Raw genomic sequence first — 26968 nt, 5'->3', positions numbered from 1 at the left:
CAGGGCCGGAAGCAGCCGCCGGCCTGTCCGCCTCGGCCCGGCGGGACTCGGTCGGACTCGGTTCCGCTCAGCCCGGCTCGGGAGGGTTCGGCTCAGCTTGGCCCGGCCGGGCTCGCTCCGGCTCGGCTCGGCTCCGGCGGGCTCGCTGCACCTGGCCCGACTCGGGCGGTTCGGCTCGCTCCGGCTCGGTTCGGGCTCCCGGGCGGGCGCCGCCATGGTGTGAGGGGCGGGGGCGAAGGGGCCGAACCGGAGCCATGAACCTGCTCCCGGCCAACCCGCACGGCAACGGGCTGCTCTACGCCGGCTTCAACCAGGACCACGGTGAGGCTGCGGGCCCGGGGAGCCGGGTGGTGCCGCGGAGGGGCGGCGGTGCAGAGCCGGGGCCGGGCCTGGGGCTGCCGCGGCTCCCGACCCATCACTGCGGGACCCGCTTGCGTCCCCAGGCTGCTGCTGCTGCCTTGGGGGATGCCCGAGGAGTGGCGGCTGCAGCTGCTGGAAGGAGCCGGGAAGGCCGCTGGCAGCGGGAGGATTTAGTGGTTCTCCCGTTGTTTTAACACTGGTGTGGCTGTGTGTGCGCCCAGCGCTTTGGAGAGTTGAATGGGTGGGTGGGTTGGGGAGAGGAGAAGGAGCAGGGCCAGGCTTGCTGGGGCTTGCTGCACTTGGCTGCTCACCCCGTGTGGCTCCGTCAGGCTCCTCAAAGCCTCCTCAAAACCTGTGCTTCAGGGGCTTTTCTGGGAACTGCCCCCTTTCTCAGCGTAAGTACTCCACATTCAAAATGAGTGGTGTAACTGCTTTTTTTCCTTTCTTTTTACCTGGTTTGTATTTTAAAAACTGTGGTTCACACTACTAATCACACTAGCAGTCAAGCACTGATACAACAGCCCCTTGTGCATCCTTGGCTTTTCTTTTCCCTTTGTTAAGGGGAAGGCCTGCTCCAGAAATGGGGTGCATATGCCTCATCCTGCTTTGGCAAGACAAAAATAGCACCAGTCTCATGAGTAAGTGTCATTTTTCTGGAATAAGGAGTAGAAACTCATCATTTTGTAACATCCTTTTGCCTTAACAAATAATATTCTTGCTTAAGGCACTCTTGCAGCCTCTGTTGTTGTAGACAGCAGCTCATGTACCTGTTGCTGACGCTGTTGAAATTGTGTGTAAACACGAGTTATTCTGTTGATTTTAGTCAAATGCCTTTGATGACATCTTGGTAATAGCACATGAAGCAGGTAATGAGGTGTGAGCATCTTGGCAGCTCTCTTCCTGCTATCTCATAGATTTAAAAATAATAGAATAGTTTGTTTCTCTGCAGCTCTGTACTTATTTTCATCTTGCTTCTGCAACAGAAATGGAAAAAAAAATTCTGAGGATGAGCTTAATTTCAGATCTGCAGGGTCTGTAATGGAGCAGTGATATTGAGTGATATTGACTCAGAGATTTGGCTTGTAGAGCTGTGTAAGAAGAAAAGTTTCACTTTTAGTGAAAAATGCCTTTAGATCATCATTTTAGTGTAAAACTTATTTGTTGCAAAGGCTTAAGTTCTATAGCAATAAGTGCAAGATAAACCCCTTATCTGAATAATATCACACCCAAAGCACCTTAAGGAATTTGTCTTGGGAATCTGGCAGTATTCACGTCCCATCTGACCTCACCTGGCCAGGCAGTTGAGTGACAAAAAACATGAAATCAAAACACAATTGGCTTCTGTTTGGCAGCTCCCGGAGCTGTTCCTGTTAGGAATGATGACGCTGCACTGCAGGTAACACAGTGACCTTTTACGAGTTTAGGGCTCTTGTAAAGTGCTGAAGGGCAGGTGACGTTGGCCACCCGAAGGAGAGCAGAGAGGAGGGAAAGCTCCCTGCTTCCTTCTTCCTTCTGCTGGGAATAGAACGTGAGTCACTGGAGTGCTGAAGCTCACAAGTGTGGGTGTCTGCATGTACTGTTACAATAACCTAATTTCTTAGTAATTTAAGATTGGTCGATCCCACAAGGATGGGAGAACAGGAGGAATCATGGAACTCTCTCTGGGGCTGAATCTTCTTGACTGGCAAGTGATAAAGCAGCTGTGGTTGTTCTGCCATGGGACTCCCTCGCTCTGACTTGAGTGGTGCTGGTTTTATATCAGGTGCTTTTGCTACTTCTAGGCTTTAAATTAAAACACAAAGAAACAATGTAACACAAAGAAATGGAAGTTGTCAGTTGTTTGAAATCAGAATATTCTACCTTCTTAATTTTGAGGCTGTGAGCTCCTGATTTCAGATCCTTTCCTAATGCTTTGGGAAGGACACTAAAGTGCTTTTCAGAAATGAAGAGACAAAACATCATAGTGAAATGGCCATACCTGTAAATTGCTGACAAGTTTCTCTTTTGTCACTGTTACAGCCTAAAGGTGGTTTGAAAACTGAAGTGTGGGTTTGTTTTGGTGTGGAAACACTTGACTTACATATTTACTCCTCTCCAGTGGGCTGGAATGGTTTGTAGGACCCCACAATGTTGATAGGGTCCTGTGCTCTTGGCTTTACCCAGCATTTATGGTGCCAAGGAAACTGCACTGGACATCGTCACTTCCCTGGACTGCACTACTGCCACTGCAGGACCACAGGCCTTAGAGCCTGCAGGTTTCTCTGTGCCATTGTGTCCCCTTCAGCCTGTGGCATCTTCTAGGCTGGTCATTAATTTAACCCTTTTTCTGTAAATTTGGAGGAACAAAACTCACTCTGTCCTCACTGGCACCGGTGGAAAAAAAAACCACTTTTACTGTAGGAACAAGCATAACTGTGGGTCAGGGCAATAACTGTGTAATAATTTTTATTTTTTTTAAAAAGTATCTTTTGTCAGTGGCTTTTCAGGTCATCTTTCCCTTGAAAAGAGAGTTGCAATTCTTGTGGAAGGAAGTGAACCTAAGGAAGTGTTCCTTCCTCTGTCAGCCCCTTCCAACTCTCAAATGGAGGGGCTTACAAGCTGTAGCCATCAAATCTGTAATTCCACTGGTAACAGAAATCAGATGGGAGTCACCAAGCTTCAAAGCTGCTCCTGTAACCTGAAATTGAAGGAGGAACAGGAATCTTCCTGTAGGTATTTTTCCCTTGTTTGACTCAGGGGCTGCTGTGCCTGAGAGCTTCATATCTCTGTAGGTAGTGATCGACCACATGAGGAATTTCACCATTACTCACATCCCCACGTTCTGGTGTGTTGTCTTCAGTTAAAAATGTGGATATTCCCAAGACATTAAAGCAGCCCACGTCTTACTCATGAGATTGGTCCTGGAAAAAGCTGTAGTGGCACTGCAGGAAGTGTAAAGTGTGTGTTTGATTGCATCAGGAATGCTCCATTTGGGTTGTTAGGAGCTGCTGGGATCAGCACAGCTCAAACCTGACAGCACTTTTTTACTACACAACAGCTTCAGCATCGCTTCTCTTTGACTTTCCTGGAAATACAATATAGGATTAGAAAACTGTTGCTGTAAAATAATTATATGGCTCAGCTGTGAGGAACAGATCAGTTCTCACCCTGTCCAGCAGTGCTTTATGTGGAGGGGAAGGTTTCCATTGTAGTTTGCTCCCTGGCTGTCCCAGCAATGCTGTCCCAGTGCTGGGAGGTCACAGCAGCTCACGCTTACGGACCCTGCCAGAGCCAGCCAACGCTGAGAGAGGAGGAGAGAAAGCGAACAGGCTTCGTATCAAAGCCTGTTGCAATATGGTTGCTGATCCTGCTTTAAAATTCACATTAGCCACTTTGTGTGTTTATGTATGTAAACAAGAACTTTGTGCACTTAATTTATTGCAGTATCTCAGGGTGAAGTTGTACCTGGGAGGCTTTTGGGTTAAGGGTGTAGGTTTTCGTGTTTCGTTTTCTTCCCCCACACACTGTGTGACTGTTGGAGTATCAGGTTTGGGGAAGAGTTATGTTTAGACAGAGCTCCTGAGCGTTTATTTGAGGGGTTCAAATCATTGCAGTACATAATAATAGAACCACAGTAACTGGAACTTACATTCTAGTACCTAAGAAATCTTTCACTGGATTTTTGGTACAGCACACACAAATTGTGAGCAACCAACTGCCATCAGGTGCTGCCAGTGACAGCAGCTTCTTGGGGACTTGTCATTGCTCTGACTTCAGAGTGGCATTTCTTTGTACCAGTGCATGTGTTCACCTGTTAGCAGGGCAAGGAGCAGGACAAGGGACTGGCAGTTTAATGGATTCCACTAAAGAAACTCATGCATACTTTTGTATGAAAAAGTAACTACAATTATTTTCCAGAGTTTTAATCTGGCTTCTGCTTATGTCCTGGGTTAGACTTCAACCGCTGACATATAATTATTGCCATTGTACAGCAGTCAGCTCTCGTTAGCACAGGTGGAAAAGCTGTTTGATGAGCACTGTGCTCCAGAAACATCCACAGCAGGGTTGTAATCATGAGGTGAATTTGGATCTGTGAAGAAAGGAGCTCACTTCATAACTGGTTGGACCATAAACATTAAAATGCAGTTTTCCTGCACTGTAGTGCATGGCATAGGATCCAGGTGGGTTGGGAATTGGTTTCCTTTCCTTCTGTTGTTTTCTTACCTGCCTAAAACCAATGCCAAGACATTTCCATGAGGCCAGTGTAGAGGACAACTTCTCTGGAAGATTTTCTCTTGCCATCACTAACAGAGCCTGTGAATGCTCCTCAGCTTGACTGTAACCATGCAGTCGTTGAGTAATGCTTTCCTAACCCTCTGGCTCTTGCTTCCTTCTTGAGTGTATCTGGTAATTACTATATGTGTGTATATATATGTGCTTTTTACCACAGGATGCTTTGCATGTGGAATGGAAAATGGATTCCGAGTTTATAATGCAGATCCACTCAAAGAAAAAGAGAAACAAGGTAAAACACTTACTTACTACACCATGCTGCTCTGTGTTGGAAGGTCAGCCATCTCATTTTTTCCTGGCTGAGTCTTGCTCAGCTTTCACTTTTCCAACCCTGGAAGGCTTTGAATAAAGCCTCAGGAAAGGAAGCTCTCACTGATCCCACAGGAACTCTCTCTCATGCCATTGCCTGGTCAAAAGTCTCCATGCTGTCAGTTTGCACAATTGGCTGATGAGGAATTTGTCTCAGCTGCTGGCAGAGTTGTGTTTGCTGTTGCTAATGTTTGTAGCCTGAGTAGGAGAGGCGTTTCCTGGGTATTTACAAGCAGGAGTTGCGCCCTGCAGCCATCAGAAGTTCTGTTCTTGTGTGCTGATCTGGATGATCCAGTGTGGCAGTGAGGCTCCAGGCTTTTTCCCAGAGATCTCAGTGTAACATTTCTCATACTCAAGGGTATTGTCTGCAAGAGCACTGAGAGCTCAGAACTCTAATGCTCTAAATCTTACCTTATATGTATGCTTTAAAAATTGGGAGGATCTTAATGTGGTAAAGCTACTCCTGCATCTTAACAGAAGTCAGTAGATGAGCTGTGTTAATAGTGGTGCTTTTTACCAGAGAGCAAAGAAAACTGAGTCAAAATATGGGAAACTGAAACTGAGCCATGTCATTCTAACCCTAAATATAGGAAGTGAACTGCTACACAGGTTTCCCAGCACTTTCAGCCTGTGGTGAGAAAAGGATTTTAATAAGAGAAAAAATGTACTTAAACTAGCAATTCCTGCTATATCAGGCACACTTTCACTTGCTACTGCTGTAAGGATTTTAGTCACTGTTCACATGGCCAAAGCTGACAAACTGTTTTCTGCTCTTAACAGTAAATTCTTCCATAAGCAGCATGCCTTGGGACTGTCACTTGTGACAGTGTGCTCACAGAGTCAGGATTCACCCTGAAGTCCTTTGGAGTTCCTTGTCAAAACTCTCCCTGCCAGTAGCTCTGGATGGCAGGACTGTCTTCCAGGACTCCTGTGGTGAAAAGTTTATGAGTCAGATTGTCTCTTCCCTGTGGATTCTGAGAGCGATCACTGAACTGCCTGCATAAGTACACAGAGATCCTATTCATTGTTTGTGTAGGTTTAAACCTGCCCAAGACACTCCCAGCTGGAGCTTGTCCATTTGATTTTCTCTGTAACCCAGTATGAAACCAAATCTTGTTGCAACCCCAGCTTGTCTGTCTTACATCCAAGAGTTCCAAGAAATTCCCATCCAAGCAGTGATTCAGTGCTCTAACACAGATTCAGAACACATTTACACCTCTTCATAGCAGAATGTGCTGTCCTGCTTTAATTGCTTTAATGGAGTCAGGAGGAGGATCTGGTGCAGAAAGGAGCAGTGTTCAAGAACAACTGTCCAGGAAGGAAACACAGCACTCAGAAGTACTGTTGAAGAAACCACAAGGGCTTGTATGAAATCCAGGGCTTTACTGCTCCTGTATGAAGAACTTTCAAGGAATCCACTGGTTTCTAAGGGCAGCCAGGATAGGAAGATGTTCTTCTTCTCAGGTGCCTGAGAAATGTGCTGGATAGCACGAGCTTTTTTATAGCAGTGGTGAAAATTAGATGGTAATTTAACTGGTTCTGACACTTTTAAATAAAATATTTGTCTTGCAGAGTTTCTAGAAGGTGGTGTCGGCCACGTCGAAATGTTGTTTCGTTGCAACTATTTAGCACTTGTAGGTGGAGGAAAAAAACCGAAGTACCCACCCAACAAAGGTGAGCTTGAGGGGTGAGCCCTGCAAAGGTTTGCCTTGCCCCTGTGTGACACTGCCCAGAGAACTCCCACTCCCAGGGCCATGACTGATGTCCTGAAGGTCGGGTGAAGGGGATGCTGCAGCAGGTTTAAGTCACTGTGGTGCAGTGAGTTGCAGCACTGCTGGTGCAGTGCTAACAGGCTGCTACCTGCAGGGACTGCTCTCCAAGCCTGCTGACCTTCTCATGATGAACTCTGCAAGGAGCAGGAAGCTCCCTGCCTGGCAAGCTTTGTAGGAAAATGTACTACTTTATTCAACTGCTGCATTAGTTCTTTCATAACCCTTGGAGCAAACAAAAAAACTGCTTTTCTTTAGAGAAGCATATCTTCAGTTTTTTGTCAGTTTTTCTGGTTGGAGTTGACCAGCTCCTGCCTGCACAAGTTATAGTGTGAATTAGGGGGTTGATATGTAGTTGATACCTAGTGGCTCAGTGCCTTCTGGTTAGCAGGATGCCTGTCTGAGCTGCTTAACAATTGGATGAACCTTTTGATGAGTCTGCTGGGGAGCTGTAAGTTGTTATAAGGGTGCTGTGGAATATGATGAATGTCTTTGAATATGCCTTGATGGTCTCATGCAATCTCTACACTGTTCTAGTCATGATCTGGGATGACCTGAAGAAGAAGACTGTCATTGAGATAGAGTTTTCCACAGAAGTCAAAGCAGTGAAGCTTCGAAGAGACAGGTAGGTACAGCAGAGGGGTCCAGACACCCAGCTTGGCTTTGTGCTCCTCCTCATTTCCAGCTGCTTGTTAAAAGATCCAGTTGTAACACCAGCAATTGCAGGTGAAACAGGCTTTGGAGCCAGAGTATTAGGTGTAAACAGGCTACAGTTTAAGTTTACTGCTATGTGAAACCTTGGTGAAAAGCCTGCAAGACTTCCTGGTCTTTATTTCCCCTAATGTAGGGAAATAATCTCCTGTGGCTCCTGCTGGTTTTCTAGGTATGGAGGAGTGTGAAGAAAATTCCAGCAGATTCCTGGAGCAAGAGCAGCGGTGAACAGCTGGAGTCTGTATGCGTGGGTGGAGGGGCTGGATAAAAGTGCTTAGCAGGTTTATTATTGTGAGGCTGCTGCAAGGCTGGGAGTCTCTTGCTAGGGAGGGCAGGAAAAAGTGGCTGTTAAATCAGCTGAAAGCCTTTGCGGGTCTGAGTGAATGTTTGTGTCCCTGTTTTACCCTCCCCGAGTCACAGGAACTTCTGGTCTGTTTCAGAATTGTGGTTGTCTTGGACTCCATGATTAAAGTTTTCACATTCACACACAATCCCCACCAGCTGCACGTCTTTGAAACCTGCTACAACCCTAAAGGTTAGTTGTACATGTGGGCTGGGGAATGGAAGCAAGTTTAGTGTGTTCTTGACATGCCATTTATCTTCAGCTGCCCCTGTCAGTTCTTTAGAAGTCATTAAACATTTACTGCACTGCAGTCATGTCCTTTAGAGATGTTTCTGTGTTTGCAGAATGGTTATTAGAATTTATAAATACTTGGCCCAGAAAAGCTGTTTCCTGTGCTCATGTTATAGAAGTGATTTCTATAAGAGCTGTACACTTTCTTCTGTAAAGAACCTGTGTTTTTACTGGAAGGTTAATTATAAACACAAACTACAGTAAAGTGCATAATTTCTCTTTCCTAATAGAGCTGGAGGTGTTGAGCAAACTCTTCTCTCCTGTTAAAAAGAGCTCAATGAGCAAACTGATACTATTCTTTTTAACTAGCTGTGGCTGCTGTTGAACTAAGGGGAGGGGCTCAGGCTCATTCAGTGATGGCATGAGGAGCAGAAGGAGCTGGGGAAGGACTCTGCAGGGCTGGCAGTGGCTTGGAGAGGTGTCAGGAAGGGTGGAGACACTTCCTGACAGAGCTGCACGTGGAACAAGGCGTGCAGGCAGTGCTTGATTGGGGGAGAGGATCAGCTTCTGTGTCAGGAGGGTGTTTTCTACACCAGATTATACAGGATTGGCATCCCAATCTCTGAGGGTTTTCATGCCTGCCTGGAGCAAACATGTAATTGCTGTCATGGAATCCCAGCCTGGATACAGCTCCAGCAGCCTGACTGACTGACAGGCAGGGGATGCAGGAGGAGGAGGTTTTCTCTTGTGCTGAGGTTTCAGGAATTCACTTGGCATCAGCAGAACACCTGGGATTGGTGTGATTTACCTTAATGGGCCACAAAACACTATAAAGAAAAAAGTGCCAGTGCTGTAAGAACCAAGTTCAAACACAAATTAATAATAGTTTCACTGATGGAGCAGAAGCTCAGATATCTCTGATAAACTCTTACCCTATCTGAGCTGCTAAGGAGACGTTTTAACTTCTACTTAAAATGGCTTTGATGTTATGGACTGACTGGGCTGATCTGCAAAACCCTCCAGATTTTGGATAACCACAGCTGGATTGCATTGAAATAAAGTGATGAGAGCAAGTTAAAATTATGCTACTTCTCTGCTTAACTGCGCTCTGCAGTCAGGGACAGATGATGTTTTGGGACTAGCAATTAATGTAATGGCACTAGCCATTAAAATGAGATTGTGATTTACTCTGTGACTGTTTCCTTATTCTGAAATTATCAATATTTTAGAAACTTATATTTGAAAATTTAATTAGGTTATGGAAATGATCCAATTATTCCTTTTTTTTATTTTTTTTTTTTTTTTGTCTTTCAGGTCTCTGTGTCCTTTGTCCAAATAGTAATAATTCTCTTCTTGCATTTCCTGGAACACACACTGGGCACGTGCAGATTGTGGACCTGGCTAACACGGAGAAGCCTCCTGTGGACATCCCAGCTCATGAAGGAGTCTTGAGCTGTATTGCTTTAAACCTGCAGGGAACAAGAATTGCAACAGCATCAGAAAAAGTAAGAATGACGTCCCCTGCCTCTGACTTACTGCGTGTTCTAGTGTAGTGAGATAAAATAGCAAGTCACATCCTTTGGAGGAAACAGGGAAAATCTGCCACTGAACTGTGTGCTCTCAGTGTTTCTTTATCTTCCCTGCTCCTCTGGGATGCCCAAACAGCCGACAGCCAAGGGCTGTGCCTGAGGTAGTATTTGTTTTAGCTGGCTGTAGCAGTGATTCTTCAGTGACACTTGAACACAACTTGGCCCAAGTAGTTCATGTCTTTGATGTGTTCTTCAACAGATACCGTTAATTTAAAAAAAACATTGGGGGGGGGGGGGGAACCTTATTTGTATTCTTTCACCTTTATTATTTTCTGCTTAAATTCACTCCAAATCCACTGGCTAAAGAAATACTTGCAAATAATTCAGTTGTACTGGTAGGCTCTGTTCTGCTCTGGCTTAGCCCCTGGTAGAGAGCAGGACAGGTGCCCCCCTCACACAGAAAGGGAGCGTGTGGCCACGTGTTACACGGGGCTGAAGAGACAAAATCATGACAAGAACATGACGTTAGGGTGCAGTGCAGATCCCTTGTGCTGGGCTGAGGCAGAGAGAGGCAAATGTGACAGAGCTGCCTTCTCCCTGGGGACCACAGAGAGCTGCCAGGGCATTCGTCTCCCCAGGGAGTGTCAGGCAGATGGACCCATCTCCCTGAGGCAAGCACAGCTTTTGCTGCCTTCTACCACTCAGCTGAAGTTTTTTAAGGACGAGCCAAATGAATCCAGAGTCTCTGTTTCACCTAGTTTCTACTGCCCAGCCTGTCACTCAGACAGTTTAAAAAAAGAAAATGTATCCTGAGTCTCTCTTAAGCTTAATTGACTGCATGTCTTCTAAGCAGAGTTCTAAAAGCTGCCAACTGCATTGCTAAATAGAGCCATTATCTGCTGCATTTGTATTAAACATTCCTTGTTTTGCATAGAGAAGAAGTTCAAGCAGCTTTTATTTTGCAACTGAACTAGGAGTCTGAGCACAGTCAGCAAACAACTCAAGCCTGTCTCTTAAATCAAAACTAAACTGAATTTACCAAGTCTTTCTCTGCTGGGTTGTTACTTCCTGGTGTGTGACTGGAGAGCTGCCTCTGTTCACCAGGTTGTAACAGGAGCTGCAGGTGGTGATGCACAGCCCAGTGTACACCCAGTCTTCATCAGAGGAAAGCACCACTGGTTTGCTGATCACTTTGAGAACTGGCTCATTCTGCAGCTCTGCTGCCAGGCTGGGTTTACTCCAGCTGAAGGACAGTTTCCCAGTGCAGTGTTCTATCACCTGGCTGGGCAGTGCTCAGATTTGCATCAATACAGATCATGAGTGTGTGGTAACTGATTCTTCTAGGTTATGTTGACTGAGCCAATTTTAAGACAAGACCAGCCACAGCTTGATTATACTTACTGGAAAGTCTTGCACAGTAGCAATGAAAAGTGCAATAGTAGTGAGGGGAGCATGGCAGAAGTGACTCACAGATCCTGGGCACACTCTGCATCAGCCAGTGTCTGCAAATCAGGGCCAGGGCTGCAGCCATGCCTTAGAACTGGACTAAAAGAGACTTCCTGAGTCACTGAGTGACAAGATTGTACCCCAAGGCATATAAGATCGTGGTGATGCTGTGTGGGGAAACCAGTGTTCTTCCTCAAAATTAAGAGAGGTTTGTAAATCTACCAAAAAAACCCCAGCAGTGTGTGCAGGGGCACACTGGTGAAACAAAATTTTAGGATGCATTCACAGATGTAAAGACAATCTTCTGCCTTTCCTAACACAATGCTTGATTCCTTTCCAAGGGGACCCTCATAAGAATATTTGATACTTCATCAGGGCATTTAATCCAGGAGCTGCGTCGAGGATCGCAAGCAGCCAATATATACTGGTACGTTCAGCTGCTGCCTGTGGGCCTGGCTGTGCTGAGCCCCTCAGCCAGCACAGGATGGCTGTGGTACTCCAGCTGCCCTGGGCCTCTGCATCTCCCTCTGGGCTCGCTGCTGGGGGGGGAAGGCAGGAGCTGGGAGCTCTGTGAAGCCTGGCACAGGCTACAGGACCAGGGACAGAGCTGTGGCTGTTGCCAGGCCCTGACTGCTCAGCCCACGTGGGAACTTCCCACTGACACCCAGGGAGTGCCCTGATGCACTTGAACACTGCTCAGGGGGGCTGGGGCGAGCCTGGGGGCAAGGGGAGCTTTATCCCCACATCCTGCTGTGCAGAGGAGCACCCAGGGCAGGGGTGTGACTGTCCCAGGAGCAGGGAAACCCTCTGCCCGCTCCCCAAGAACACTCCTGTTCCTGTGCCCCACTGTGGGGTAGCAATTACACATTCTGCCCACTCCTCAGAGCAGAGCTCTGCATTTCCTTCCAGCAGGGTCAGAGTGACCCACGGCAGTGGTGTCCCTGTCAGGACACCTGTCCCTGAACAGGCCACTGCAGGCCCTGTTCTGAGTGCTGCCTGTTCATCCCAAAGCAGCCCTGGCTCCTGAGCAGCTGTTACCACCCTGCCTGCTGGGCTGGCACAACTGCAGCAGCAGAACTGTCTGTGCCAGGCCTGTGGGTCTGTCCCAGGAGAAATCCTGCAGCTGTCTGTGTTCTCTGCAGTATTAACTTCAACCAGGATGCTTCCCTCATCTGCGTCTCCAGTGACCACGGCACAGTCCACATTTTTGCTGCAGAAGACCCAAAAAGAAATAAGCAGTCAAGGTAGGGATGAAGCTGTTCTGAAGCTCTGGAGGGGTCCTTGAGCTTTGAATTGCATTTAAAATTCTGGCCATGTCACTTAGTAGCAAAATCTCTACACTGCTGAAGGTGGAAAAGTTTATCTGCTGGGCTGGCGTGAAGCTGCAGATTTCAGACTCTCTGGAAATTGCCAAGTTCCTGCTGTCCTTTGTGGGGCTGTCGTGTTTCAGTAGAGGGTCAGTGTAGGTTTTAATGGACCTTAGGATGAATATACATTGTGGACACTTTCCTCTACTAAAAATCAATCCTTCTGTTAGTTTTTGCAGCCACTTAAAGTCAGCAAGGTAGTTGTAGTGTCTCCATTCCTGAGAATGGGAATTACTCAGGTTATCTGATACTTACTTAAAGTATCAGATGAGATAATAAAAAGCCAGTAAAAAATGAACACGTGAACCCTGCACCTTGTTCAATCACTCCAGCAGCTCTGAACCCACCCTAGTTAACACCATACCAACCTGTTAAATGCCTTTTTTTGTTTTTTTCTTTCAGTTTGGCCTCTGCCACCTTTCTCCCCAAATACTTCAGTTCCAAATGGAGTTTTTCCAAATTCCAGGTTCCCTCAGGCTCTCCGTGCATTTGTGCCTTTGGAACAGAGCCAAATGCTGTCATAGGTGAGTGATGGAGATGGCTCCAGGTTCTGGCTGGAGAACCAGGCTTGAACTGTGCTGGCTTGGAGGAAGGGAATGCTCTGCTGAGACAGGGCTGAGTGTCCCTGTCATCCAAGAGCTCTGGCTGCTCGCACTGCCCAGGGAGGGAGGCTGGCACAGCACAGGGCTGGCAGCCCAGGGGTCCCTCCAGAGCACCTCTGTGTGTCTGAAGAGCAGCTCACCCTGGAGCTGGAGAAAAGGAAGGCACCTCTGGCACAGCCCCGCTGACCCTGCTTGTTTGTGTTGCAGCAATATGTGCAGATGGCAGCTACTACAAGTTCTTATTCAACCAAAAAGGGGAATGCTCAAGGGATGTGTACGCTCAGTTCCTAGAAATGACGGACGACAAGCTTTGACTGAGGGGAGGGGAGTGCACGGCTCAAAGCACCGCCTCAACCACCCCACGCCTTTGAGGGACAGGATCTGAGTGTCCAGTACTGATCCAGAAGTTCAGGAGAGCTCATGGAGAAGCCTGGCTCAACATGATCACAAGCAGCTCTGAAGTAGTGGACTACATATGTTTGTTCTCATTTCTGCAAGTATTCATCATTAAAATCTCTTTGGGTTACTGTCACCAACTCAAGTTTTTAAGATGTGGCTTTCAACAAGCTTGTGCCTATTGGGTTTCTCTTTAGTCTAAACTGTGACATGACTGTAGCTCCAACAAGAGTGCCTGCCACAGGTAGAGCTCTGCGGGGGCTGTCCACACCTTCGGCTGGCCTTAGGAAAAGGGATGTGAAACCAGAAGATTTTAGGCATTGCTTTACTTCCACTGCATGGCTGAGAGCAGGGGAACACTTCAGATCATGCTTTCTCCAGCAGGAGTCCTGCCTCCCCCTTCCCCTGGCACAGCTGAGGGAACAGAGAAGGTGGCAAGTATGGAGCAAGGGACAGCTGTAGATCAAGTCCTGCTTGTCCTCTGAACTGGTGCCCAGGGCTGGGCGGTGGTGGTGGTGTGGCCCTGCCAGTGCTGCCTCAGGTGAGGGATCAGCATCACTTGTCCAAGGTGCCAAACTCTGTGAAGCAGCTGGAGGCACCTTTGGGCAAGTGCTGACCCAACTGCTCTCTCCTGTGTGAGCACAAGCACCCAGGGCTCCTGTAGTTGTAGAGCTGATTCCTTCTGTAATCCAACAGCCGGTACTGGTGTGACAGCTGTGAAACTGCTGCCAAACTACTGCCAAACTGCTGCAGCTGGGAGGCTGGAGAGGCCATGTCCATGTCCAGCACAAGAACTGAACAAGGTGGCAGGAAGTTCCATGTCTGCAATGGCTTTAAACTTGCAAACTTGTCTTTTTTTTTTTTTCCTTTGAGCTGTCGCATACTATTGCTGCTGGCCCAGGGACAGGTAGGTTAGACTGAACCCACTGACTTGTACACTCTTCCCCAAAAATTGTTATCCTATTACTGCTGACCTAAGGCACAAGCTCCTAACCCAGAACCTGAGATAGCCCCAAGTTCGGCATCTGTGGCACTAAACACTGGGGCAGGGAGGTCTTGCTCTACTGAAAGCTAATTTCACAGATGCTTCAGCCCTGACACTCTGTGACTTCAGCTGCAAACTCTCTAACGTTGACAAGTCCCTTTTAGTGTCATGTAACCTACTAAGGACTAACTTACCATGTTGATGTCAAGGTTGCATGTTGCTTTTATGCGTATTTAACCACAGGAATTGTTTTGCACACTTATTTGTAATATGTTATTTCTTTTAAATAAAAGTGACTAACTTTGCTGTATTCACTGATGGTCACAGCCATGGTTTCCATTGCTCCAGGCTGGGGGAATAAACATGTGAGTCAATAGTGGTGGCTGGTGAAGGACAGGAGCTGAACCCGCTGCGTCAAGAGGGGACAGGAGCACGTGAGCCACTGCCTGGGACATGCACCTTGTTGTCTGTCCCAAAACAGGTCCAACTTCCCAGGGAAAACCAGTTCTTGTTCAGCACTTACCTCACCATTCCCCCTCTGCTGGGCTGAGGCTCCTCAGCCTGGGAGAGCTGGACCAGCAGGACTGGAACTGTCATCTCCTCCCCAAGGGTGATGGGAATCCCTCTCTCTGTGCAGTGGGAGGTCCTGATCCCAGTACCAGGGACTGCTGAATTCCCCATCCAGCCCCTGCACCTGCTCCAACAGCTCTGCTGAGCCTCAGCTGCTGCTGTTCCAGCCCCCTGCCCTCCTGTCCGGTATCCTAGAGCTGACAAGAGACCACAAACACGTTTCTGGGGAAGATTTAAAACTCTTCTACTAAACCTCTGCTCCAAGGTGGCAGCAGGAATGACAGTACCACAGCTGTGCAGGCAGTAGTGCTGTACTGAGCCTGGAAATGTCCTATACACCTCAGAGTTCTTGTGCTACCTGCAAATGGATGTGATTAGGTACAGCTGTTCCCAGTGATCAAATCCAGCACAGGACTGAATCTTCCCAGCTGCCTCCAGCTTGCTCTGCCAGTGCTTCACTGTGGCTCACTGCAGCACTGCCTCCCATGGATGAACTTAGGCAGCGTTTGCACAGCTCTACAATCAAATGGAATGTGCTCAGTCAGTCACTTTTTGGGAAAAGGAATGATGCTTTGAGGAGTGTGGGCCCTGGACCTGGCACTGATGGACTGGTGGTAGCACACGGCCACGGGGTCACCCCCAGCCAGCAGGAGAGCAGAGAGCTCACACAGCAAGTGTGAAACACGACTGTTCCTGGAGCACAACGTATTCCCACCAGCATCTGCTCTTTAGGTACAGGGATTAGCACTTTCTTTTGTATTAAGAAGTAACTCAACGCCTCCTCTCCCCATTTTGCCATCTCTCTCCACAGTACCTGTGTCACAGTTCAGAATCCTGACAGGAAAACTAATGAGTCAGTGCACTAAATTCTACAGTAATTCCAGGTACCTGCCAGCAGAAACTGTGGAATACGAGGATTGCTTTCAGAACCTTTAGGTAGTCACGATGAAGGAGAAAATACAAGATTAATCAGTGCAGCTGGAGATGTGAGACACGAGCAGCTCTTCCAGACTCAGGGCAGAAGGGCCGTGCTGGACACAGAATGCCATGGGGCTGGGGCTGGGTCACACTGCCCTGCCTGCTCTGGGGCAGTGACAATTACACCACTTCACTGCTTCCATGGTAAGCTATTTTCTTCTTCTTCCCCAAGGATTGTGTTTGTTCAGAGCATTCAGACCACATTTTCTGTTCAAGGAACAGGCTTTGCCCATTCAGCTCCAAACACCACAGCCCTTCCCAGCAGTTTCATCCAAGCCTTGTGGAATTGGGTTTCTCCCCAACTCTTCAAAGTGTTGCCATGAAAACCTGACCCAGCTTCCAGGAGTTTTCCTGGTCCTTGAAAGCATTTCCCCAGCTGCTGAGAAACAGAGACTGTAACCAATGCAGGAAAAGGGGATCAGACACCAAACCCACATTCATGACCATGACATCTCCTAAACCTTACAGAAATAATGATCCAGCTAAGGCAGACACATTCCTGAGCCCTCCTGTGCCCCAAACACTGCAAAGCACTGGCAGGGTCCAGCCCCAGAAGCTGCATTAATCCCAAATATACATCAATATTCCAAACACACTTGTTGAGTAATTTCAACTTAGTTAATTTGCTGAATAAAATTTAATTTTATTTAAAAAAATCTTATACACTATTATTCACCTAGCCCTAGTTGTGAACAGATTCTCACTTCTGAAAATAAACCACATTCTAGTCAATTCATTCAACACCAAATTAAATTACTAGTACTGGATTTTTTTTTTCTTAAAAAAAGTATGTTAAAACTTTACTTTTTTTTTTATTTTTAAAACCTCTAAAGAAAACGTTGCAATTGTACAGAAATGCTTCTTTTCAGGTTAAGCTTTTTTTTTTTAAATGCCTGTTATAAATCCAGCTTGTGTACAGTTTTTTTTCATAGTTTTTTAATGTATTATCTGCAGAGACATTGTAACAGTTCCATTGTGTAGATGAACACAAAACTTGTACAGATTTCTCATATTTGGTCTTTAGGTAAATAGTTTCCAAAAGCTGCCTAAAATAACCACTCCAAACTGTTCAGTCCATCGTGAAAATACAGTTTTTCCTTTCGTAGCAGGAAAGGAAGTATAAATAATGCATCTTTATTACAGAACAGGACAAAAACCAGATTCCGATGGAACCAACTCTGGCTCCCACTCACCTGGCTGCAGGAGGAACTAAGACGTTGTGTGAGTTGAAGACTGAACAGCAGCCTTGTTTCAATTGAATTTTGAAATGTAAAGTGGAATCTATTACCACATTAAAGTGAGAAATTACCGATACATTTTAAAATGTTCAACTGCAGAACACACACTTAAAAAAAAAAAAAAAAAAAAAAAAATTATTACCATAATCTGGTAGCCACTGTTAGAAAACCACAACAGCTACTGGTCATGGAGACCCCGAGGTCAGTGTCTGACATCAAAGTGTTACAGAGAAACGGGGCAGATTAATTTCTACTGAAGGGTGCTTAAGCTTAAAAATATCGAATATACCTCTGACAAGATAATTTTACTCTTTTTAAAAGGACTCGTGATAAAGAATTTTATCTTTCTAAATGAAGAACAGTCTGTTATCTTAAACATACACAATATTAAGCGAGACTCTTGTTTTACTTTAGACTGGAAAAATATGCCAGGGACAGTCAAAGTCAACACAAAGTAACAAACAGCAAAAGGTAGCAGAGAGAGAAACAGGTAAGTGCAGCTCTGGTCAAATCCATAGCAGTTCTTTACGTCAGTTAACGGCTCATTTACATCAGAGTTTCTAATCAGTTACATGCAAGCCCAAAGAAGCGTTTGATCACTACACATGGTAATAAAATTTGATTAAATTTATCAGGCAACTGCTAAAATATGAAAATTTGCAGATGTAATAAAGTAGCTTTATCTGAACTTGAACAGGACAGACAAAAGTAAATCATTCCGTTGGTTAAAAAAACCCTACATTCAGTTTTTTACCAAACAAAATTTCACATGAAAAGTAGTTGTGTGATTCCAAAGTTTCCGGAGTAGAAATGGAGTGATTTGAAATGTCAAAGACCCCATTGTTTTGCAAAGAAATGAAAATACACCTCAAAAATTTCTAATTCCACATGTGAACAACAAAATACTGCATATCTATCAACAACTGCATGGGTGGGTGGTTCGGAAAGGCTTAGCTGCCACGGTGTCGGAATGGCTCCTGCCTCTGTTCCCTTTAGGAATATACAATCCTTTGCAACCAGTCACACTAAGCGCTATCATGCTGCCGTTACACTGAGATCCTCAGTCCTGGGAATAATCTGACAGATCCTGTTAAAGCTGCAGCCCTCCCAGCACACACAGTCCGTGGGGCAGGAGGGGCGGGGGGCACAGCCTCTACAACAACATGGTTCTGCAGTTTGACTTTAAATTACCAAGTTTTAAGGCCACCTGTGTTGGGTTTTGTTTCAGTGCTGAAAGTTGAAGTCTGATCACAGGGCCCCTTTCCCCACTGCGTGAGAACATGTTCCAACATTTTAGGTGTTAGATTTAAGTGTCTCCTTTTGGCACCACGGAGTTTGTTTTTGTTGGTTTTTTGTGTTTTTTGTTTTTTTTTTTTAAAAAAAAAAAGAAAAAAAAAGAAAACTCCCCTAAAGTTTCTAGTTCTGGCTGCCTTTGTCACTCACTGCCACGGGTGGGGTGTCCACGTTCACAGCTATGACTATGCTCTCTCCATCCTCTGTTTTGATACGTTTGAGTTCCTGCTGTTCCGACTGGTCTCCGTTCTGGCGCTTGGTGGGAAGCGATGCCGATGCGGACGCGTGGGTTGCTAACATATGCAAAGGACTTGCAGCAGCTGCAAAAAAGAGAATACAAACTTCAGCACCCTGATCCTTGTCAAACCAGATACAGGGAGCAAAACTGCTCCGTCACCGAGTGATCAATTCCTTTATTGGTACCACGTGAGGTATTGGCAGGCCCAGGTGAGATTCTGGCGCGATTGTTTTATCTGCACAAACCTGCTGTGCAGATTAAGGACATTTTCTCAAATCACTCAACATTCAAACAGATTTGGACCCAGATAGGAGAACAGGGAATCAGCTCCATTTAGCCACTGAGAAGCTGAAGATGGGGAAGGATTCGACGACTGAAGATTTAGCAAATCCACACTGTAACTTGTGACAGAACAGAAGTGGATCCACAATCCACAACCCCCTTTGGTAGGTTCTGGCCAGGTCTCTGATCCCTGCAGATGGGTGACGTGGCCTGGAAGGAGAGCAGGACCATGCCAGACCCAGCTGGGGCTGTAGGTTACTGCAGGGAAGGCTTGGGAATCGCAGAGCCAGGAGAGGCACAATGACAGGAGCAGCAATTCCCCTGCAATGGGTAACGAGGTATTTGCCAAAGCTAAGGAGAAGGCAGGGCTGGAACAAGTCCCAGTGGTCAGCAATGACCCAGGTGACAAAACACAAATGCACAAGTAAGTCACAGCAGGAGAGGTACAGTTCAAACATCCCATACAAGATTTTAATCTTTTCTCCTTCCACGGATGAGGCAGCACAAGTCACCGCTCATGGGTGAGTACAAACCTTGAGACCCCCGAGGTTCCTCTCTATGCCCATGAGCAGCCCCTTCCTCAACACCGACCCTGATCAAATCCACTATTCAAATGTCTTTGCAAAGAATGCAAAATGCCAATTCCAGATTTCCTTGCCCATTGCACCTCATGAAACTTTATCTAAACATTATCAAACCACCTGCTTTCTTTCCTGCTCCCTTCCCTCAGCACTTCACTGACATCACCATGGCATTCCCTGCTAGTGGAGATGAAGCATCAAGTTCATAAGAAATTAAATTATTACTTGCTAAACCTGTAGTTTGTTATTAGTAAGCTGTCCTAGAGTGTATCACCTCTGCATGAACCAAGCTGTAAAGGCATTTGTTCTGGGATCTCAGCAGTCATTCAGCTGCCATTAGAAAAGATGTTCCTTTGTACCACTTCTGAATAGGAGCCATGGAGATGGAACTTGTGAATAAAAGGCCTTCCTGAAAATTTTGTGTTGCTTAAATAAAAACAAGAAGTTCACCCCTCACCTTCAAACACACATTAAGACAATCACTGCACTTTTCTGTTGCATCCTTCCAGTGGAAGGTGTCCCTGCCATGGCAGGGGGATGGAATGAGATGAACTTTCATGTCCCTCCCGACCAAAACCTTTCTGTGATTCTGTCATTTTTCACTCCAGGGTCTGGTGGTGAGACCCTCTGGCTGCTGTGTGGGAGTAGGAAACACACAGAAGAACGATGATGTTTGAAATCTACACTGAAAGCTGAGATAGAGAATATTGAATTATGAAATTTTCTTATGGACCCCAGAGCTCCCAGCTGACTCACAGGGACCAAGCAATGCTGCCAAGCTGTTCTGCTGAGAGCAGGGAGCACCTGCTTTACTACACATGGAAAATGGAACAGATTTGCTCTGCATTTCTTTCTTCTCAGATGACACAAACCTTCCTTTACCACAGACAAACAAATGAATGTGTGTGTGAACACAGCCGTGTGTGTTGGACAGACACACGGACAAGCATAAACAAATCTGTGTTTCTGTGGGCCCAGCTCCCCCTTTAGATGCTCTGCCTGAGAATTACCCAATTCCTTGCTGGTTTAGGAGTTACTGTAACAAGAGACCAGGACCTGGAGCACACCTCACTCCACACCCATCACACACACAGACAACAGTGGGAAGCATCACAGTTCTACTTCTGTGTGCAGCCACATGCCCTGCACACCCTGCAGCCCTCAGCTCTGTGCCAGGGAATGTTCAAATCAGCTGAGTTTTCAGAATCCAGGAAAAAGAAAAAAAGAATTATTCCTTACTTTTAAAAATAGCTTTTCAGTATATTTCACACGGCTCTCAGCTCTATTCACACATCCCTTCTGACACAGAAAGTGCACCTCAAGTCTGTGATGCTTTTGCTGCTCTTAAGCTGGAAGTGAAGTGGCAGCAGCCAGAACACAACCTATAAATGTCAGTGATGGCAAAGGAGTAAAAAGGAAATGAAGCAGATAATTCACTCCATTAGAAAGACTTCTGAGCAGAAATGCAGGTAATAAATTGATATAAGACAGCCCTAAAAGTATTTCTGTAAACATATGACAAAAAACCTCTCCTTCAGCATCAGATAATACATAAAGCAAAAGTGTTAGAACAAGCTGTGAGGACCTGGCAGCAGAGCAAACCTGCCCGTGCTGGGGCAAGAGGGAATGTGTGCAATGAGGACAAAGAGCTGCTGCCTGCTCAGCCTGCCGTGGCCCAGAGGGGAATGATGGATTCAGACAAGAACCACCTCAAAACCTTACAGAATTTTGGTCTTTTCAGTACAGGTTCAATAAAATCATCATAAAAAGTAACAGTTCAAAGAGCCAACCCACAAGCAACTTCTGGTTTTCCTGATGGTGGCTTCCAACAAACCACCTGGGAGAAGGAACCATTTTAACAGCTCCAACCTACAGGAACTTCTTTTAAAACTTGTTTGTATGCCAGGTTAAGGAGGAGAGAGGATGGGTTGTCACCACTAAGTACATCCCTGTAACAACCACAAAGAGAATAGAGAGATGTTCAGGCAAAGAGAAGTGAAGAGAAACTCTGTTTCTTGCCAATGGAGAGGGGAGAGAGGGGAGAGAGGGGAGAGAGGGGGAGAGAGGGGGAGAGAGGGGGAGAGAGGGGGAGAGAGGAGGAGAGAGGAGGAGAGAGGAGGAGAGAGGAGGAGAGAGGGGAGAGAGGGGAGAGAGGGGAGAGAGGGGAGAGAGGAGGAGAAGAGAGGAGGAGGAGAAGAGAGGAGGAGGAGAAGAGAGGAGGAGAAGAGAGGAGGAGGAGAAGAGAGGAGGAGGAGAAGAGAGGAGGAGAAGAGAGGAGGAGAAGAGAGGAGGAGAAGAGAGGAGGAGAAGAGAGGAGGAGAAGAGAGGAGGAGAAGAGAGGAGGAGAAGAGAGGAGGAGAAGAGAGGAGGAGAAGAGAGGAGGAGAAGAGAGGAGGAGAAGAGAGGAGGAGAAGAGAGGAGGAGAAGAGAGGAGGAGAAGAGAGGAGGAGAAGAGAGGAGGAGAAGAGAGGAGGAGAAGAGAGGAGGAGAAGAGAGGAGGAGAAGAGAGGAGGAGAAGAGAGGAGGAGAAGAGAGGAGAAGAGAGGACATACCTGCACTGCCCTGCCCCGCCACAGCGGCGCTCAGGGGCACGATGTGCGTTCCGTTCTGTGTGACAGCTTTGATGGGCAGCTGGTGCTGGCCCAGCGGCGCCTGCTGCACTATGGTAACTGTCTGTAAGGGGGTGGGCTGCGACGTCTGGATGATGCGGCCAGCAGCTCCTATTGCAGCATGGCTAATAGCAGGGAGAGGCTCCACTTTCACTGGAAAACAGCAGAGAAAATATGGTTCAAATTACCAAAGTGCTCAGGAAGCCCCCGGGTTCACTCAATCAGCCCCCAGTGTGTTGTTTTATTACTCGCTCCAACATAGCTGAGAAATCACCATTCCAAATCTTCAGTTTTAGCCAAACACTTCAAGCAGTGCCCTGCAAGTATTGATGCCCCATCCCTGCCCCTCCCTGAATGAGGCTTGGAGCAACCTGGGATAGAGGAAGGCATCTCTGCCCACGGCAGGGGGTGGAACGAGAAGGGCTTTTAGGTCCTTCCACACCAAACTCCTGTATGATTCTACAATTCTAAGTTTCAAATACTGATCCCTCTGTATAAAGAAGCACCAAAACAATCCCACAGTCCTCACCTTTGACTTCCTTGTGGTCTCCATTCTCTTGAGGTTCTACCTTGGGCTGGGTGACCATAGCAGCTTGTGTGACGACCGCCTGTCCCGCGACAGTGTAAGTGTTTGCTGGTGCTAATCCAGTCACGTTGGTGACTGACACAGCTGGGATCTGGTGCACAACATGAACTGTCTGAACTACAGGCTGCTGGGAGGTCGATGTTGTCACAGGAGTTGCAACAGTGTAGGTGACGGGTTTGATAGCTTGTGGTAGCTGCCGTTGTACAGTAATTAAAACTGGCTGGCTAGAGAGAGGTGATCCTACCAAGAAAGAGGTCAAAATTAGACTGCCAATTTTCATTATTTCTTTTAAACTTCACATTAAAACTTCAGAGAATTAACAAGCTCCTTCACTAACGCCTGAATGAGGCAAAAGGTAATGCTGGACAATAAAGGTTAGGGCAAGTGGTTATTCCCAGCTCCAGGCTCAAGGGAAGGGCTCAGCAAGACCCACACACCATTTGGGCACCCCAGCTCTGCTCCCAGACAAGTGGTTAGCACTTATTGAAGTAAAGCCCTTTGCACAGATGGGTACTGTGTGCAGCATGCCTGAACTGGGAATGCTCTCTGTGTGCTGCACTGGGAATCCTGAGGAATGCTCAGGACCACGTCTGCCCTCTGTAGTGGGCACCACCACCAAGAAACTGAATGGCAAATGTGTATCAAAAGTAATTAAATAAACACATCCTTAGCCCATCAATGCCTTATTGTTTTTTTGTTTTAAACAGGAAATTTCTTATCTCTCTTTATCCTTCCAATTCTTTCATCCCCTCTCAACTCTGGAAGAATGACATGACCACAGATGTGTGAAAGGCATTTCCTTATTTCTGTAACACACACAACCTTACATTTTGGGTTTTTTTCCAAGAGAACTGTTACAAGACAGCAAAGTCCTACACAGGACAGAGGCACAGCCTCTCCTCAGTGACAACACGACCCAAGGTTCTGGAGCAGCCCCAGGTAACAACAGCCCCGTGTGTTCAAACAGACCCTCCCTGCCTGTTTCTGAGTTCCTCACAGATCTGCTCTGAATCTCAGCAGGTGAAATGCACACTCATTTGTGGTGCACATATCAGGTCTTGGCAATATTTTGGTGTCAGCCCCCCGGCCCCAGTGCCGAGCTCAGGGCTCCTCACCTGGGGCACTCTGTGCAAATCGCGCTTCTTGTATGACGGCGAGTTTTGGCTGGATGGCGCTGGGCTCAGGTTCCATCGGGACAGGAGACCCTTCCCTGGACAGGCTCTCGGGGGTCTGGACGCCACTGGAGTGTGCAGACAACACTCCAGAGTGATTAGGAGAAGCTGGGGCACTTCTGTGGTTAGAAATGAAAGCAGCAGCTGATGTGTTTTAACTTCTGAACTGTGAAAGCCCATGACCTTCCTCTAATGAGACCGAAACACACTGCCAGCAGCAGGGGAGGGCACAGCTACAACCCAGAGCTCTGGATCTTTTAAAAAGCTTCTGTTAAACAGGGACAGAATTTAAAAGCAAACTCCAGGTAGAGTTAACGGAGAAGAAGTGGCTGGATGCCTTCTTAGGGAGACTCTAAATCTGTGAAACATGAACATTTCTTCTGGTGGAGAAGAACAATGAGCAAATCTGAGGCTACAAGGCAAGTAGAAAAAGATCTGCACCAGCAGAAAGGCCATTACTTTACAGAGGGAATAATTTAAACCCAGGTATTTCCCCATCACAAATTCTGCTCGAACATTATCAAACTGAATACACAATGGTCATCTCTAAGGTCAATAAAATGGTAGCCAGTATCTGAGAATTTTCTTTGTAAACATTTTTAAAATCCAGTAGATGGCAGTTAGAAATTAAAATTATAATTCTGCAAAACCCATCAAAGGTAAAGCAAGGCTTGCATACATTAACAATCTGATAGTTAGTTATTGTAACCGAGTTCTTTACTGCTAGAAACAAGCAATAAACACAAGCCTGGTGTATGGGGCAGCCTCCTAATGAAACACACAGAATTCAAACACTGAGTCTGGATGAAATTAAATTACTAAACTTGTGAGTGTATCCGAAGCTATCAAGTCTGTAGCAGCCTGAAGATTAAACAACAGCCATAGTCTTTTTGTTGATCTGGTTTTCCTTACCTAGAAGAGAGTGGTCCCAGAGGGGTTCTAAAGCAAGGTACTCCCCTAGGCCGCCTTTTCCTAAAAGCCTGCTCTATTAATTTGCTTTCAGAGGCAGGGTCTATCCTCCAGAATGAGCCTTTGCCTGGTTCTTCCTGGGAACGTGGTACTTTGATGAAATAACGATTCAGAGAGAGATTGTGACGTATTGAATTCTATGGAACATAAAAAAATATGTAGAATTCATATAACTTTTCCAAGTCAGAATGTGGCCTACTGCAGCAGTTTGTACTATAGGAGACTCGGGGTTCAGCTCTTTAATTGCTTAATTTAACAGAACTCAGAGCACTACCAAGCAGTGCCATCAACCTGAAAGGACTTGCATTTGTCAAATCTTTCCCAACAATTAAAAACCCAGTATGCTAATTGGAAATAACAGGAATCCCATTTATTTCATTCTCTCATGAGAAACATGGTGATTGAAACCAATGTTTAGAACACTACAAATACTTGTGCAGAATGCAGTGTTAAAAACAAAACTAAAAATGATCAGTGCTTGTACACCACCCTTCCCCAGGTGTCCCAGCTCCTCCCAGGAGGGCCAGCAGAACACAGCATATACTGATTCTGATCCTATGTGGTAATTCTGTTCCACAGTTCAGAAAGAAAAGGCTAAAATACACAAATTCCAAAGGCAGCTGGATTGTTGTGAATTCACCCACAGTCCAGTTTGTCTCCATAACAAAGCCAAGAATTTAATGTGTCAATTAAAACCAAGTGGCAGCAGGTCCTGAACCAGCTCTTCCACATCTTTGTCACCACGGTCCCTTTGCACATTCCCACATCCTCAATTTGCTGCAACATTCCCCCACTCCTCCACCAGAGCAATGCACAGAACTGCTGACACCCTCAAGTGGCTCTATCTGTGCTTGGCCTTGCACACAGAATTTCTTTTCATTTTCTTTTCTTTCATTTTTTAACATAGATAAACCCCCAAATCTCTCTCAATATTATCACTGAACAAGAAGAGACTGATGCTAAGGATTCACCCTGAAACACTTGTGGGGGAACAGAGGTAAATGGGAAAAAGCTTTATGTTAACAAAAGCTCTCAAAATTTTGTGAAGGGAATGTAAAACTTGCTCAAATATATGAGTTCATGACCCTGATGGTAAGTTTGGAAAACTTAAAGCAGTGATAACCACATATGATTTCTTGAATGCAAACTGATGAAACCGGAGATGGCTTTTTCCCTGCCAAAAATGGAAACATAACTAGAAAGATGCCAAGAACATATTTATAAATTGTATTTATTCCTCCATATGCTAGAATAAAGGAGTAGATCCAAAAGTACCTGCTAAAACAAATTCACAGAGAGGAGTCTCTAAATGCTCATCAAAATGAGACCATTGTATTCTAAAGATATAAATACCTCTGTTTCTTAAGGTATGGGACTGGGACACTCTACATGTGTTTGTACTCCATGTTTTGAATAAAATGTGCATATATAGCCTTCAATATGATTTGAAACAGCTATCCTAAGTCACACGAGCTCCAATCCAACTCCTAATGTGTAGAAGCTGGCAGAGCAGTGACTGAGCAGCATCTGATTTTCAGCTTTTCCAATTGTTTCCATGAATAGCTGCTGATTAATGACTCCAGAACACAGTGTCTGCTGTGCCTATCACCTTGGCTTTAGGAAGCATTACACCCCCAAATTCACACCCTGTTCTATGGCAGAGCTCTTTACCTCAGCATAACTCTGTGTGTGTGTGTGTGTGTGTTGGGTTCGTGATGCTCACAAAGCAACATCATCTACACAGATACTCAAGGTACTGCAAAATAGGAAGCAAAACACACATCAACATTTTATAAACAGAGTCTTGTTGCTAAAACAACATGACTGCAGCCAGGATACTGCACTGTTATGTGGGAAAGGGAAACAAAAGAGACTTCCCAGTCACAACAGCCAAGTCCTTGACTAACCAAACCCTTAGCAAACAGCCAGGAACTGCTACGTTCCCCACTAACCTTGGGAGAGTGAGCCAGCTTTCATTTAGGCCATAAGACAAATAAGTACGTGATTAATATTTAAAAATCTCTTCCTCTACAGGGAAGGCTGGTATTCTTCACTCTTCCACTTGTGCAGCCAATGTTAACACTTCCTCACTTTCCCCTCACCCAGTGTCTCTCAGTTTGATCTCCTTGACA

The 26968-nt window shown here is 46.1% G+C and overlaps 2 protein-coding genes across 3 annotated transcripts in view; one reads left to right on the top strand and one right to left on the bottom strand.

Annotated features, from left to right (window-relative positions):
- On the top strand, positions 1–14628 carry WDR45B (WD repeat domain 45B). Its single transcript, XM_058852094.1, has 10 exons — positions 1–321; positions 4790–4864; positions 6514–6615; positions 7248–7335; positions 7862–7956; positions 9310–9500; positions 11312–11397; positions 12113–12214; positions 12740–12861; positions 13147–14628. The coding sequence occupies exons 1-10, from the start codon at positions 255–257 to the stop codon at positions 13251–13253; spliced, it is 1035 nt and encodes a 344-aa protein (XP_058708077.1). The 5' UTR covers positions 1–254; the 3' UTR covers positions 13254–14628.
- A 3860-nt stretch (positions 14629–18488) lies between these two features.
- Positions 18489–26968, bottom strand: part of FOXK2 (forkhead box K2) — a 56715-nt gene continuing 48235 nt past the window's right edge. For both annotated transcript variants that reach the window (XM_058852089.1, XM_058852088.1), the window contains 5 exons: positions 24780–24973; positions 23811–23986; positions 22639–22935; positions 22053–22262; positions 18489–18719 (listed from right to left, as the gene is read on the bottom strand). In XM_058852089.1, coding sequence (XP_058708072.1) covers positions 18523–18719; positions 22053–22262; positions 22639–22935; positions 23811–23986; positions 24780–24973 — 1074 coding nt within the window. In that variant the 3' untranslated portion in view covers positions 18489–18522. The remainder of the gene's footprint in view (positions 18720–22052; positions 22263–22638; positions 22936–23810; positions 23987–24779; positions 24974–26968) is intronic.

Source organism: Poecile atricapillus, chromosome 17 (assembly GCF_030490865.1).
Source record: "Poecile atricapillus isolate bPoeAtr1 chromosome 17, bPoeAtr1.hap1, whole genome shotgun sequence".
In the NCBI taxonomy this organism is placed as follows: Eukaryota; Metazoa; Chordata; class Aves; order Passeriformes; family Paridae; genus Poecile; species Poecile atricapillus.
This window is presented reverse-complemented; position numbering and strand designations above follow the sequence as displayed.